The sequence below is a fragment of the Lactuca sativa genome, chromosome 5 (genome assembly GCF_002870075.4).
Source record: "Lactuca sativa cultivar Salinas chromosome 5, Lsat_Salinas_v11, whole genome shotgun sequence".
Taxonomy (NCBI): Eukaryota; Viridiplantae; Streptophyta; class Magnoliopsida; order Asterales; family Asteraceae; genus Lactuca; species Lactuca sativa.
In genome coordinates, this window is record NC_056627.2 from 161,053,457 (window position 1) to 161,067,001 (window position 13,545).

The 13,545-nt window shown below is 34.9% G+C and overlaps 1 protein-coding gene across 2 annotated transcripts; it reads right to left on the reverse strand.

Annotated features, from left to right (window-relative positions):
• Window positions 1-1,498: 1,498 nt before the first annotated feature.
• Window positions 1,499-10,778, reverse strand: LOC111891875 (uncharacterized). 2 transcript variants are annotated; one of them, XM_023887937.3, is made up of 7 exons: window positions 9,598-10,777; window positions 9,095-9,207; window positions 8,987-9,004; window positions 8,574-8,901; window positions 7,894-8,001; window positions 7,650-7,750; window positions 1,499-2,155 (listed from the first exon to the last, which is right to left on the reverse strand). In XM_023887937.3, exons 1-7 carry the CDS (start codon window positions 10,651-10,653, stop codon window positions 1,633-1,635), a joined length of 2,247 nt encoding a protein of 748 aa, XP_023743705.1. In that variant the 5' UTR covers window positions 10,654-10,777; the 3' UTR covers window positions 1,499-1,632. The 2 variants fall into 2 exon arrangements, with proteins under 2 accessions (XP_023743705.1, XP_023743706.1); XM_023887938.3 differs by lacking the exon at window positions 8,987-9,004 and having other exon boundaries at window positions 9,598-10,778.
• Window positions 10,779-13,545: the final 2,767 nt, after the last annotated feature.

Sequence of the window (13,545 nt, forward strand, 5' to 3'; positions counted from 1 at the left end):
ATTTGTAGTAAACTAGCTACGGATTTTAATTCCGTAGCAACTATTCAAGATTTAGCTACGGAATGCAATTCCGTAGCCATTTCCGTAGCAAATTAGTTACAACCAACCATTTGGTAACATATTCCGTAGTAAAATAACTATAAATTTAGATTATATAACAACTTTATGTAGCTACTTAAGATTTAGCTACAAAATGCAATTTCCTAACCATTTATATAGCAAAATAGCTACGACAAGTCGTTTCGTAGCGTATTCCGTAGTAAAATAGCAACGGGTTTTTATTTCATAGTAACTTTCCGTAGCAATTTATGAATTTTCTTGTAGTGTGAACTGCCTATCAAATCTGCACACGTAATAAATAAATTCACGATTTTTTATTTTTAGCTCTATGGCTTTCGTTTGGTTTGGTGTCCTAACTCTTATAGTTATATACCTATATCCAGATTTTACCTTATCACACAAATCATTTTCCTTTTTAATATGTAATTTCCTACTCGAATATCGACATAATACATCGATTGGCTAATTAGACTTGGTGACTTTTTTATCTAAATTTCCTTCCGACACAAAATGTGGTTTTGGAGATTGAAATATGCTTCATCTGAATCCACATAAAAAGAAATAAAATACTCATTTATATGTGACCTTTAAGCACTACTTTATCATTTTCTTGCCAAATTTTTCATTGATCGATGTCCTTTTTTATGCATCAGGTTATAAAATCAACAAACTTCAATGACCTTCTAGAGAAAGAACCATGGTTATCTTCGTATGAATTTGGGGAGATGCTAGGAAAGGTTAGAAGGAAAGAGAAAAAAAAAAAACATTATGAAAATAGATAAAAGGACATGATGTTTCAAATAAACATGTTGATGATAATGAGATGTATTAGGATTGGAACTCTATACATAGACCATGTTCGGTAAAGTTCCATCCTTTCCTTCATTTTCCTCAAGAAAGCTTTTTTTGTCATTAATAAGTTGATTATTTATATTTCAATTTTCCAAACTCATCATAAATAATGATCTTTGTTTCCTCGTGGTTATCCATGTAAGTAGATGAAAATTCTTCTATAATGTTAAACAAAGGAATTGTCAATTCCGAGACATATATCATAAAATTCAAAGCTTTATCTATGATGTTGGATGTATCCATATGGGGTTTAATCAAATTAATTTATATTTCATTTATTTCTTATCAGTTTTGTCCTAATTCAGTCACACATTAGAAGCTTGTCACTAAAAATCCAGCTTTTGCATTCATTGTATGTATGTACATATGTTCCGTCAATAGAGGTTTATTACTTTGAACAAAGTGAGTTCCTAAAGCTACTGTACAACATGTTTTAACCAATTAGTCACATCGAGTTGTGATAAAACAAAGAACAAAGATCATGTTGATCATTTATGTTAAATATTAGTGTTCTAAAAAAACAAATTGCTCTAATATAAAGATTAAATATTTTTAATTAATAAGTTTGGTTCAAAAACTATAAAAATGAATCTAATTAATATTTTTTTATTAAAATTCCACCAAATACAATACCGCCTATTAATATGATATGTATTTTTGTTTATATTCCCCCGCGTTTAATGCGGGTCATAATTAATCTAGTACCCTATTACAATCAATTCATTCGGAATCATAAGAGCATTCTGTATCATAACCAGGATAACCTACACCTTCATGTGTGGGTCTAAACTCAATCCCTTGCACAATAAGGCCTTTAAGCGAGTTCTCACTGTGAAGGGTCAATCGGAGATTTTTGGAATTACTATTAGTGGTGAAAGGGCTTTGAGAATAATTATCTGTGGTAAAAGGCACTCGAAATTCCCATACTTTTACTTCCATCCAACCATCATCTCTTTGTTGTGGAAGGTATGTCGTTTGGGGTCTATTCATTGGGTTGTGGGTGCTTTGATAAACCTTTGGTCTGATAATTGGAATTTGAGGCCAAAGTAAATAGATGAACCATGAATCTTTCCTACCAACAAGGTAATCACCAGACTTCACTTTCAAAGGAGGCTCAAATCCAAAATGGTTTTCTTCTAATTTGTAAACAAGGTAAGTTGCATATGTTGTTGCACTTGACAGCCTATCAGTGCTGAAGAATATCCAAAAGCTGCCATGTGGATCAAAAGCCACTTCTTCAAATCTGCCAAAAGATAGATATAGTGTTTTAATATAAATACTAAAAAATAGTTTAAACATACTTGTTCAGAAGGATTTGAAAAGTTGCAGGGGTTCCACATACTAACAGCCAATATATGTATATGTGTTGTTTTTTTATTAGAGTGCTGGAATTTTTGGACTGTAGACAAACACAATAGATTCGATAGCCATAATTAATGCTTGGTATAACATTTAATACTAATTCTAGTTGATTTTGCAAATGAGTAATCCAATTTCATGTTGGGTAATCTTGATGGGTTAAGCTGGGTCACGGGTACGGGTTCGAATGGGTCGGGTCGGTTTCCATATGCACAAGTTTGATAGGTCAGACTTAGTCTAATAATGACCTGGTTTGAAGGGGTTTCAAAACGTGGACTTAGTAGTCCTATATTTGTGGTTCTTAGCTGATAGTTTATTCTTGTTTCTTAGCATGTTTACCAGTATAAGTAGAGTAGAATTTCTTCCATTTGTATGTACGTATATTTTCTGTTTTCTATGAAAGAGATAATCCAGAGAAATAGTGTGTGCATGATTGTTTTTCTTGGGTCTGGACCAACACTTGGTATCAGAGCCCTAGGCTCATAGTGTGGGATGTAGAAGAAGGGTTGATCAAATGTTGATGAAAGCAACAAGTTTATGATATGCAGAAAGGAAGTAGAAAGGCTAATCAAGTTGTGATTGGCAGAAAGAAGCATGCAACAAGCAAAAACATTTGATCAAGAAAGAAAGAAAAGAAGCAAGAGAAAGCAAAAATCGAAGCAGGAGACAACAAGACTCGGAGGATGATCGCAAGATCCGAAAGAGACTTTAGCAAGAATGAGCGGTGGAAAGAATGTCGCAGGAGAAGAATTATGGCAGGGGGATCAAACAAAGTTGTGGCTCGTAAGCAAGAGCCTCCAGGTTCATACCTGGTTCATAGCAAGAAAGAAAGGGCTGATTACAACCGTATGTAATCAAATGGAGAGGATGAAAGCAAGTAGAAAGCATGAAGAAAGGTTGCACAACAGCAAATTAGAAAGAAAGAAAGAAAGAAAGAAAGAAAGAAAGAAAGAAGAAAGATAGAAAGAAAGAAAGAAAATAGAAAGAAGAAAGAAAGAAAGAAAGTAGATAGAAAGAAAGAAAAAAAGAAAGAAGAATGAAGAAAGAAAGAAGATTGTGACATGCAACCTGTTGGTTGTTGCTTTCTGCAGAAAGAAAGAAACACAGAAAGGAGGATCAATCGAGGGTGGTTCTCGGCTGTGATGTGTTCCGGTTTCTGCTATGGTGTTAATGGCTCACAATGGTGTGTTGAAGGTCATCACTAGCCTGATAGAATCATGTTATTGTCTAGAAGAAGTTAGCATGTTCTAGAGTGATCTGGAAGATTCTAGAACATTATGGAATACTATGGAGAATTCTAGAAGATGCCAGAAGATTCTAGAATACTCTAGAACGAGATGGAAGACCCTGGAAGGCTATGGAACATTCTAGAACACTATGGAAGGCACAAGAATGTCTATACTTATCTAGGACATTATAGAACATTCTAGAAACATATAAAAGCTTGTAATTGATATAGAATATGGTAGATAGTTCTAGAATAGTCATGAATGTATGTAGATCTAGAAACTTCCTATAAGGAGGTGGAAACACCTATAAATAGGTGTGGAGCTCATTTGCTCCAAATCAATCCAACATCTAAGTATCCAAGAAAAGCCTCGAAGTAAGAAAAGTGTAGTAGTCTCTCAAAGTGTAAAATCTTCTTAAGTGTCATAATAAAAGTCTTGTTGTTTCCCATACAAAGAGTCGTGTTCAACAATATGGTATTTGAGCAAGGTTTCTTGATAGTGAGAACGAGTGATTCTCGTTGTATCGTGAGTAGTTTGTGACTCTGCATGTTTAGTGTCGAAACTAGCTTGTTTGGTATTACCGAGATACTGCCAACACGATGGGTGATCTCCAAGTCGTCAGAGGAATCAAGAAACTCAACAACAACAACTACAAAATGTGGGAAACATGTATGAAGTCCTACTTACAAGGACAAGATTTATGGGAGGTCGTTGGTGGAAGCGAAACTACGCCACCATAGGAAGACGTTAATGGTGCTTTGCGCAAATGGAAAATCAAAGAAGGCAAAGCAATGTTTGCCTTGAAGACCACAATCGAAAAAGAGATGTTGGAGCATATCCGGGATGAGAACACCCCGAAAGAAGCTTGGGACATGTTTGTGACGCTTTTCTCAAAGAAGAATGATACGGGACTACAACTTTTGGAGAATGAGCTATTATCAATCTCACAACGTGACATGACGATTGCTCAATATTTCCACAAGGTCAAGTCGGTATGTCGGGAGATTACTGAACTAGATCCGCAATCCGTCATTGCAGAAGCTCGAATGAAGAGAATCATTATCCATGGACTGAGGCCAGAATATAGAACCTTTGTTACTGCTATACAAGGATGGCCCGTTCAACCATCGCTTGTAGAGTTTGAGAATTTGTTGGCCAGCCAAGAAGCTATGGCTAAGCAGATGGGAGTCATCATGCTGAAGAGTGAAGAAGAAGCACTCTACACAAGTAAAAGTCGGAGGAATTTCAAGCCACCTTCTAAAGAAGGATACAAAAATGCTGACAAAGGGAAGAGTCAGCCAGGAACCTCACAACCATGGAGATCTCAAAAGACCGACAATAAGAGTTCTCGGGGGAGGAGGTTCGAAGGCAACTGCAACAACTGTGGAAAATGGGGCCACATGTCCAAGGATTGTTGGTCAAAGAAAAAGTTTGTGGAAAGCAATGTAGTAACTTCCAAAAAGGAAGTAGATGATGAATGGGATGCTGAGGCACTATGTGCTATAGAAGAGAATAAGATTAAAAGAGGAAGGCTAATGTTCGTGGATGCCAAGGTAAATGGAGGATACACCAAGGCATTAGTAGATACAGGCGCATCCCATAATTTCCTTGCTGAAGATGAAGCTAAGAAGTTGGGCATCAAATACACCAAAATGCCAGGCCGGTTGAAAGTCGTCAACTCTTTATCCAAGCCTATCATTGGTGTTGCATATGGAGTACCTCTTAAGATAGCATAATGGGAAGGCACCATAGACTTGACAGTGGTGCATATGGATGACTATCCTATGGTATTGGGAATGGATTTTTTAGAAAATGTACGACCCTTGTCATTTAAGAGAAACGATACCATGCGTATCACCAAGGGTTCAATAATTCACATTGTACCCTTGAAGAGAAATATGATTGGATCCCGAATGCTATCAACTATGCAACTCGGCAAAGGTCTCAAGAAGAGTGAGACAGAGTTTATGACAACCTTGAAGGAGGAAGTTATTCCCTTGAAGATGGACATTCCAAAGGAGAATAAGAACATGACGTCACCAGAGTTGCATAAAAAGTTGCATCTTAGACGAAAAATGGAACATGTGATGGAGAAACTTGATAAGGCGAAAAAGAAGAAAAATCCATTAATTCGTAAGAGCAAAGTAGAATATCTCAACGGGACAACCTCTAAACGAGATGAGCAGATCAATAAGGGATTACGTCATAACATGTTAATATTGTGGGAATTTTCCAAGGCTTGTAAAAGGGACAACTCACATGCTTACAAGTTTCTCAAAGGGAGGCATAAGAAACTACACAAGACAGTTCAACAAAGTCAGGAACAATATTATGCTGCAAGAAAATGCAACCACGAATGTTGTTGTCAACTACGAAAACAATATACGAAGCAACGACTGCAACAACTAAGAAAAAACCAAGCATGTGGAAGAGAAAAAGTTCTCAAGGAAGAAGTCTATGCGACAGATCAAGACTGATAAACAAATAGCGGAATTATTCACCAAAGGGCTGAGTAAAGGAAAAGTGAAGGTTTTAGATGTCAGCTCAACATGATACGAAGAATGGGGGCTAGTGCTGAAGGGGAGTGTTGAAGGTCATCACTAGCCTGATAGAATCATGTTATTGTCTAGAAGAAGTTAGCATGTTCTAGAATGATCTGGAAGATTCTAGAACATTATGGAATACTATGGAGTAGTCTAGAAGATGCCAGAAGATTCTAGAATACTCTAGAACGAGATGGAAGACCCTGGAAGGCTATGGAACATTCTAGAACACTATAGAAGGCACAAGAATGTCTATACTTATCTAGGACATTATAGAACATTCTAGAAACATATAAAAGCTTGTAATTGATATAGAATATGGTAGATAGTTCTAGAATAGTCATGAATGTATGTAGATCTAGAAACTTCCTATAAGGAGGTGGAAACACCTATAAATAGGTGTGGAGCTCATTTGCTCCAAATCAATCCAACATCTAAGTATCCAAGAAAAGCCTCGAAGTAAGAAAAGTGTAGTAGTCTCTCAAAGTGTAAAATCTTCTTAAGTGTCATAATAAAAGTCTTGTTGTTTCCCATATAAAGAGTTGTGTTCAACATGGTGTTGACAGATGAAAGACCGGTTGTGGTTGTTCGATCCTAGAGATAGCAGAAGACGATTGTTGAGGAAGAAAACAAGTAAGCAGGTCGAAGCAGCAAGTGTGATCACATTTGATGATCAAAATAAATTAAGAATGAAAGCAAGTAGGAAGGCTGATCATGTTTGATGATCAGAAGAAAGAAACAACAGAAGCTAACACAAGCAGCAAGATATAGTAAGCAAGAAAGCAAGAAGCAGGAAGAAAGAAAAAAAGAAAGCAAGTAGCAAGAAGCAGGAAGAAAGAAAAAAAAGAAAGCAAGTAGCAAGAAGCAAGAAAGTGTAGCAGGCAAGAAGGTTGTCACATAGTCTGTAGCAAGTAGCAAGCAAGACAATCATAGCAAGTAGAAAATTTTGTGTTTGTAGCAAGTAGCAAACATGAAACAAAATGCAAGAATCAAGTGGCATGAGACAGCAAGAAGTCTAAGCAAGACTATATATAGCATGAAAAGCAAGGTCATGAGCATCAAGATTAAGGGGTGAATGTTGGGGTAATCTTGATGAGTTGATTATGTTATGTTAATGGGTCACGTGTTAGTACCTTAGCAGATTTACTTGGTAGTTGATTTGGTCATATATTGACTAACTGGAAGCAGAATAAGCGTGGCTTAGTTCCACTTTCATAGGAACACATGCAGCTGCAAGTTTTTAGCCTTTTTTGTTTGTTGTTTAGCTATAAATATATCCATCTATGCATGAATGAAAGAGTGCAGTTTTTGAGTTACGATTTCTTCTTTTCTCTATATATTTATCATATATTAAACACAGGGCATTTTTCTTTAGTTTGTGTGGGACTTGAGGGCCTGTGATCCAACATTTCATTGGAGAACAAACCAGAGTCACTAAGTCCAAGGTGGTTACAAATCAACATATGATGGATAAATTAGTGGATTCCCAACTCAGTTGATGACCTTTGTTGCTTGCTACTGTGTCCATTACCAAAAAAATATTACCACATGGTGCACAACATAGACATGGCTACAAGAAAACAGGCTTGAAGATAGAGGATAAAACCTTGATTCGGGTAAAGACCGCCATCTCCACTCTTCTTTTAGTAAAGCCACTTTTGCTGAGAGCATATAACATGTGTCCCTATTCTTTGCACGAGAAAACCACTGTAGTAAAATAAATGTGTAAGTACTTGTTTTGGAACATTGGGTTGAACCATGTTCATAGGCTCCTCAACAACGAAATATAAAAGAACAAATGAACAAACTGCGCTTAAGAATAGAGTAGAGTTCCTTGATTGAGAATATACCACATCACCACTCTTGTTTATTTGTCCATATTCCCATGACAATTTTTGTTCTGAGTATGTGTTGGTTTGAATATCCTCATCCTCATCCCCTAACACTTGATGATCCACCTATAAAACTTAGACATTAGACTTTGATCAACTATGGACAAAAACTCATATCCTCCAAACGTTTTCTATTTGATCCCATGGAATAGCGTTTCCAAAAAAGTAGGAAACCATAGGTTCTTTTAAGTTGAAATGTTCTTGCGAAATATTTATTTTCTAAGAATGTTTGAAGCATAAAAATAAACAAAAAGAAAAGAGTAAAATGCAGATATAGTCCTGCGGTATCCGGTATGTACTACTACACGGTTTTGTTGTTCTTTTGGTTTGTACTTTGACACTGTTATTACCCCCCCCCCCCCCCCCCCCCCTCCCCATCTTCATTAGAGAGAGAGAGAGAGAGAGAGAGAGAGAGAGAGGAATAAAAAAGAAAAAATAAGTATATATATCTTAATTTAACAAAATTTAATTAATATTGTTAAAAGCAAGGAACCTAAACTTTGCAATAAAGGAACTTTTTTGCAAAAAAAAGATTCCTTTTGGGACCCATGAACACTACATACCAGAATGGACTATTTCTTTGGTTTACTTTAAAGAAAAAGATATAATTGAATAAAAATGTATTTGTCTGTGTTTACTCTTTCCACTGGCAGAAACTCGATGCCTTCCACCAACAATCGATCATTGGACTGAAACGTAATTTCAAAATCAACATTTCTGCTGTCGCTATTAAATTGATACAATTCAGCCATCAACCATCCATCTTCTCTCTTATTTGCTAAGTACACAGTCGAAGATTTTGTCTCCCCAGCCAATATGTAATTGAGGCCCAAATAGTCATTACTTGTGTAGTGATCAGAATGGAACACTAGGTTTAGTGTGTATGTGACATGTGATGACAAAAATTGTGTTTTGACATGTGTTTTGAATTGCCTAGAATATGGTATATTGTAGTTCACTGCAAATCTGCGTGAAGAGGCAGCAATGAACACATAAGTATAAACTGATGAAATAGGTTAAAAACATAGAAATATAAAGGAGGAAAAGTAACCTTGATTTCACTGCTATTCTGCACGAAGAGGCATCGAAGAATACATAAGTATATATACTGATCATGAAACAGGCTAAAAACATAGAAATATAAAGGAGGACAACTAACCTTGATTTCTTTTGCTGTTTATAATAACTGGATGATACAATGCGAATAGGAATCAAACATTCTGCTGCAGATATCATTTCACAGTGTTCTCCATCCTTATCTAAGCAAAACCACTGTCCATTAAAAGAGGTCAAGTTAGTTCGGAGTTCGGGTGATGTAGGATATGAGTACATTATAATGTTATGAGAGTGCATATATTGTGTCAACATTTGCAAGTAAAGGGACTTCTGTTGGTTACATGTGTACATAGAGAACTATGACGGGTGGATGTTAGTGTTGTGATGATGGTCACAAAAGAGTTTTAATGGAACAACACTGGTTTCTATGATGGGTGAATTTTTGTGTGTTCAGGTTAAAGGTCATTAAGTTACATCATTGTTGGTAATTATGTCAAATTCCTCAAATCATACTATAATGTAATTAACATCTCATAAATCACAATTTACTATTCATTTATTAAATAAATAAAATCTAAATCAGGTATATAGACATAGTCACATTACCGTTTTTCCTCTGTGAAGAAAGATTCCCTTGGAGAGAAGTATCTTTAGATGCTCTTCGGATCTGTAGACCAAACGAGGTGATGCAGCCTTACTTATCTCTTCATAGTACAGCCATTTCTGTTCCACATCTTCAAAAATCTCCTGAAAGCGAAGCGCGTTCTCCAGTTTTTCCACAACATGACACATCTTCGGCCGTTCTCCACGATATTTCTGCAAACATCTATAGGCAATGTCTGAAAATGTTGCCAAAGACCTCTGATCCATGTTTTGCTTCAGACCTTGAAATATAATTTCATCTAATTTCTTATCTTTGTAGCTTTTTTTCCACAATCGCACTAAACTATGAAAACTACCGTTGTTATTTTCGTAGCATACTCTCCCACACAATACTTCAAATAAAACCACACCAAAAGAGTATACGTCTGACTCTTCGGTTAGGATGCTGGTCTCCATATACATCGGATCTATGTAACCAAGGGTACCCACAACATTTGTGACAAGAAGAAAGGTCCGCTGCTGATTAGTGGGTCCTATTTTCGAAAGTCCCATATCAGAAACTTTTGCATTCCAATTCTCATCGAGTAGAATATTGGAGCTTTTTATATCACGGTGGATGACTCTTTCTTGTGTCTCCTTGGGATGATGAAGGTAGCACAATCCTGTTGCAGCCCCAAGGCATATCTTGAGACGTTGCCTCCATGTGAGAGTAGTGCTACTTAGATGACGATCAAGGCTTCCATTAGCTGCATGCTCATAGACAATGATCTTCTCGCCATCCTCATCACAAAATCCCAAAAGAGAGATGAGGTTTTCGTGTGTGTAACCTGAGAGCATCAGGATCTCTTTTAAGAACTCAGGATCTCCTTGTCCATGGCTACGATCTAGACGCTTAAAAGCAACCATGCTTTGCCCCTTAGAGTGAGAGATTTCTCCTTTGTAGACTTTACCAAATCCACCTTCTCCAATGAAGTTGTTGTTATCAAAGGTATCAGTGGCTGACTTTATCTCTTCCAGTTGGATTTTAAGATGCCGGAAGTCTTGTAGGAAGGTGTCCATTATTTGTTGATCAAATAGTAACTATAAAATTGAAGTCAAAGTATGCAAGCAATTGCAACCGCTATATTTGGGAGTTGATTCTTATATATAGCTACTGAAATAGGGACGAGATGCTTTGTTGGTGAGAGAGGTGATAATTACAATTTTCAGAGGGCCTACATATACCCAGCCCCTCTTAGTGCAATTTGATCCCCCAAATCTTATTTTCTTTTTCTTTTTCTCTCTCTCTCTTTTGAATCCACATAACCTGTTTGTTTTAATGCCATAAAAAAACCTACGTCATGATCACTTTGAAAATATGATTGCTTTTTTAAATCTTTTGGGTAAAAAAACAAATCATAAACTTTTCATTCCGACCATAATCTTGTTGCAGAATCTTTCTTTTTTTCTTTAAAGCAACCAACAATGGAGTCCTACATGAATGGCATACTTTATTTTAATTATAGATAAATCTTTTCTCCCAAAACACGATATGGCCGGGTGGTGTCTTAAAAGAAATTGACCTCGTAATTGGAGTGTGTATCACTGGGGATCTCATGCTCAAACTCTATCTTAGTGCCGAAGCTAGAAATTTTAATATGGGGATACAAATATTATTAAGATTCACAATCAAAAATGTAAAGAGTTTCTTAATATTTAAAGTCGTAAATTGAAAAAATTAAAATAAATACATAATTTAGGTAAAAGTTATAACTTAATCTGTCTAGTCGTCATATTTTGAAATCTATCAATGATATCATCATCAAGGCTTATAGAAACACATCATTTTCAATAAAAATGACTAAACATTCATTTCAAACTTGATCATCCATATTATTAACTTATTTTTTCTACACTTGTTGTAGCAAGGTATATAGTATTTTATGTAGTTCTCCTGTTATGGGTATTAAAGATGTAATACAATCTCTTTAATTGAGGGTACATTAACATAGAACATGTTTACAAGTAATTTTTTATATATATAAAATGATTTTTTAGGGATGTCCCCCCTAGGTATCTCCACTACGTCTAATTTAATATTGTTTGTTTTATATTTTTACTTTTATTTAAGATTTTTTAATGATGGATTATTTTAGAAAAAATTATGTGCATAGCTAAGGTGCGTTTATTGGTTGTTTGGAGAATAACATCTTGCACTACTAGATGAAAGGCATTTCTTAAACTTACGACGTACAACAGTTTTATGACAGGCATACGAGACTGTCATAAACTTTATGTCAAATTTCGTAAAATATCAACGATTTAAGACTATCCTAAATGTATGTTGTATTTTAATACTGAAAATTAAAATAAAATAGAAACACGGACAATTTTATTGACTAAGTTAGATTGTTTTTTATCGGTTAATACTATAAGAAAAATGAAGAAAAGAAATAGTTGTACCTTTCTTAAAACTGTGAATTTGTGCTTGATAATTGGGTTAATCTAAAAAAAGATTTTATATTTTGTGTTTTTCCAGATTAAACTTTAATTTTATTTTATTTTTCTAAAACAAAACTTGTATTTTTTAATTTAAAAAAAAAAAAAAAAAAAAAAAAAAACTCTCAACTTTGTCATTTTTTCCGAAAAACCCTTCGATCTTCAAACTATTTCCGAAAAAACACTCAACTTTTTTAGTTTTTTCTGAAAAAATCTTCACACTTTACAAGTTTTTTTCGGGAAAAAATGACTAAAAGAGCCCGATAAAAAAATGAAAAAAAATCAAGGTTTTTTTTTCTGAAAATAAAAAATAAAGTTAACATATAATCAAGAAAAAAAAAACACAAAATATAAAATCTTCTTTTAGATTAACACCTAATAATTTCCAATATAGGGTTAATGATTTATATTAATGCGACAAAGTAGCATGTTTGATAAAATGGATTTCTCAATAATTTGTATACTGATATTTCAACTTATTATATATAGTGTGTAAACATATATTTTTGCATTAAGAAGATAATAAATGACTATTTTATCTATTTAAAAGCAAATTTCATTTCCAAAGGATATTTTATATTAGTTAAAAAATAATGCCTAACAAAATATTAAAATAACAATCAAAAATTTTAAAGTAAAAATGGATGAATATTATATTTAGCATACAAATAGTTGTCATTAACTATCTTGACTAACTAGGGAAAATGCCACGATTACCGTTCTCTGTTGACTATCAATTTAAATCAAGATCCCAATTCACCATTTTAACCTAAAAAGGCCTCCAACAAAAGCCGATTAACCATTCGTCTCCAACAAAGCCCTCAAAGCCTTAGTACTACTGATGCTTTCAAACCTCTCGAACTACTATTCATTCACAATCTTTAACAAATAAACCTATGATAAACCCTAGTTTCTAAAAAATACCATCTCTAACCTCTCTACTTTAACATTAAAACCTATGATAAACCTTTCTACTTCTATGAAGTTGTTACTACCCTACCGGTTATACCTATGATCAGGGTCAGATTTGAGGGGAGGCAAGGTGGGCAGTTGCACAGGGCCCCAAAAAATAGGGCCCGAAATTAAGTCATATTGTTTATTTAATTTTTATATAAATAATAAATCGTTCAAGCCAAAACATAAGTTCTTATGGTTCAAATGGTAAGCGCGCTTCTATTTTCTTAAGTTGTTACAGATTATTCAGGTTCGAATCCCATTTGGTGCATGTGCCTTTTTAAATGAGAAAATGACAAAAATAACCATTTACACTAATTACATTACAAAAATAGCCAAAAAAAAATCGAAATTACAAAATTAGCCCACAATTTCGCAGATGGAGATGCCCCATCTGCGAAATCAGCATCTCATCTGCGAAATCGTTGTGCCATCTGCGAAATACCTTCTCTTTCACTATATAAACGTTTTTTTTCTCCATTTTTCACCCTTCTCTACACAAAAACTCTCTCTATCTTT

Bases quoted from the DNA above. Each gene is read 5' to 3' on its own strand.
- LOC111891875 (XM_023887937.3), bottom strand. From the start codon at position 10,653: ATGGACACCTTCCTACAAGACTTCCGGCATCTTAAAATCCAACTGGAA. The intron at 9,208-9,597 runs GTAATGTGACTA...TTTAATGGACAG, and splicing joins TTCTTCACAGAGGAAAAACG to TGGTTTTGCTTAGATAAGGA. The intron at 7,751-7,893 runs GTATATTCTCAA...ATTTTACTACAG, and splicing joins TAAACAAGAGTGGTGATGTG to TGGTTTTCTCGTGCAAAGAA.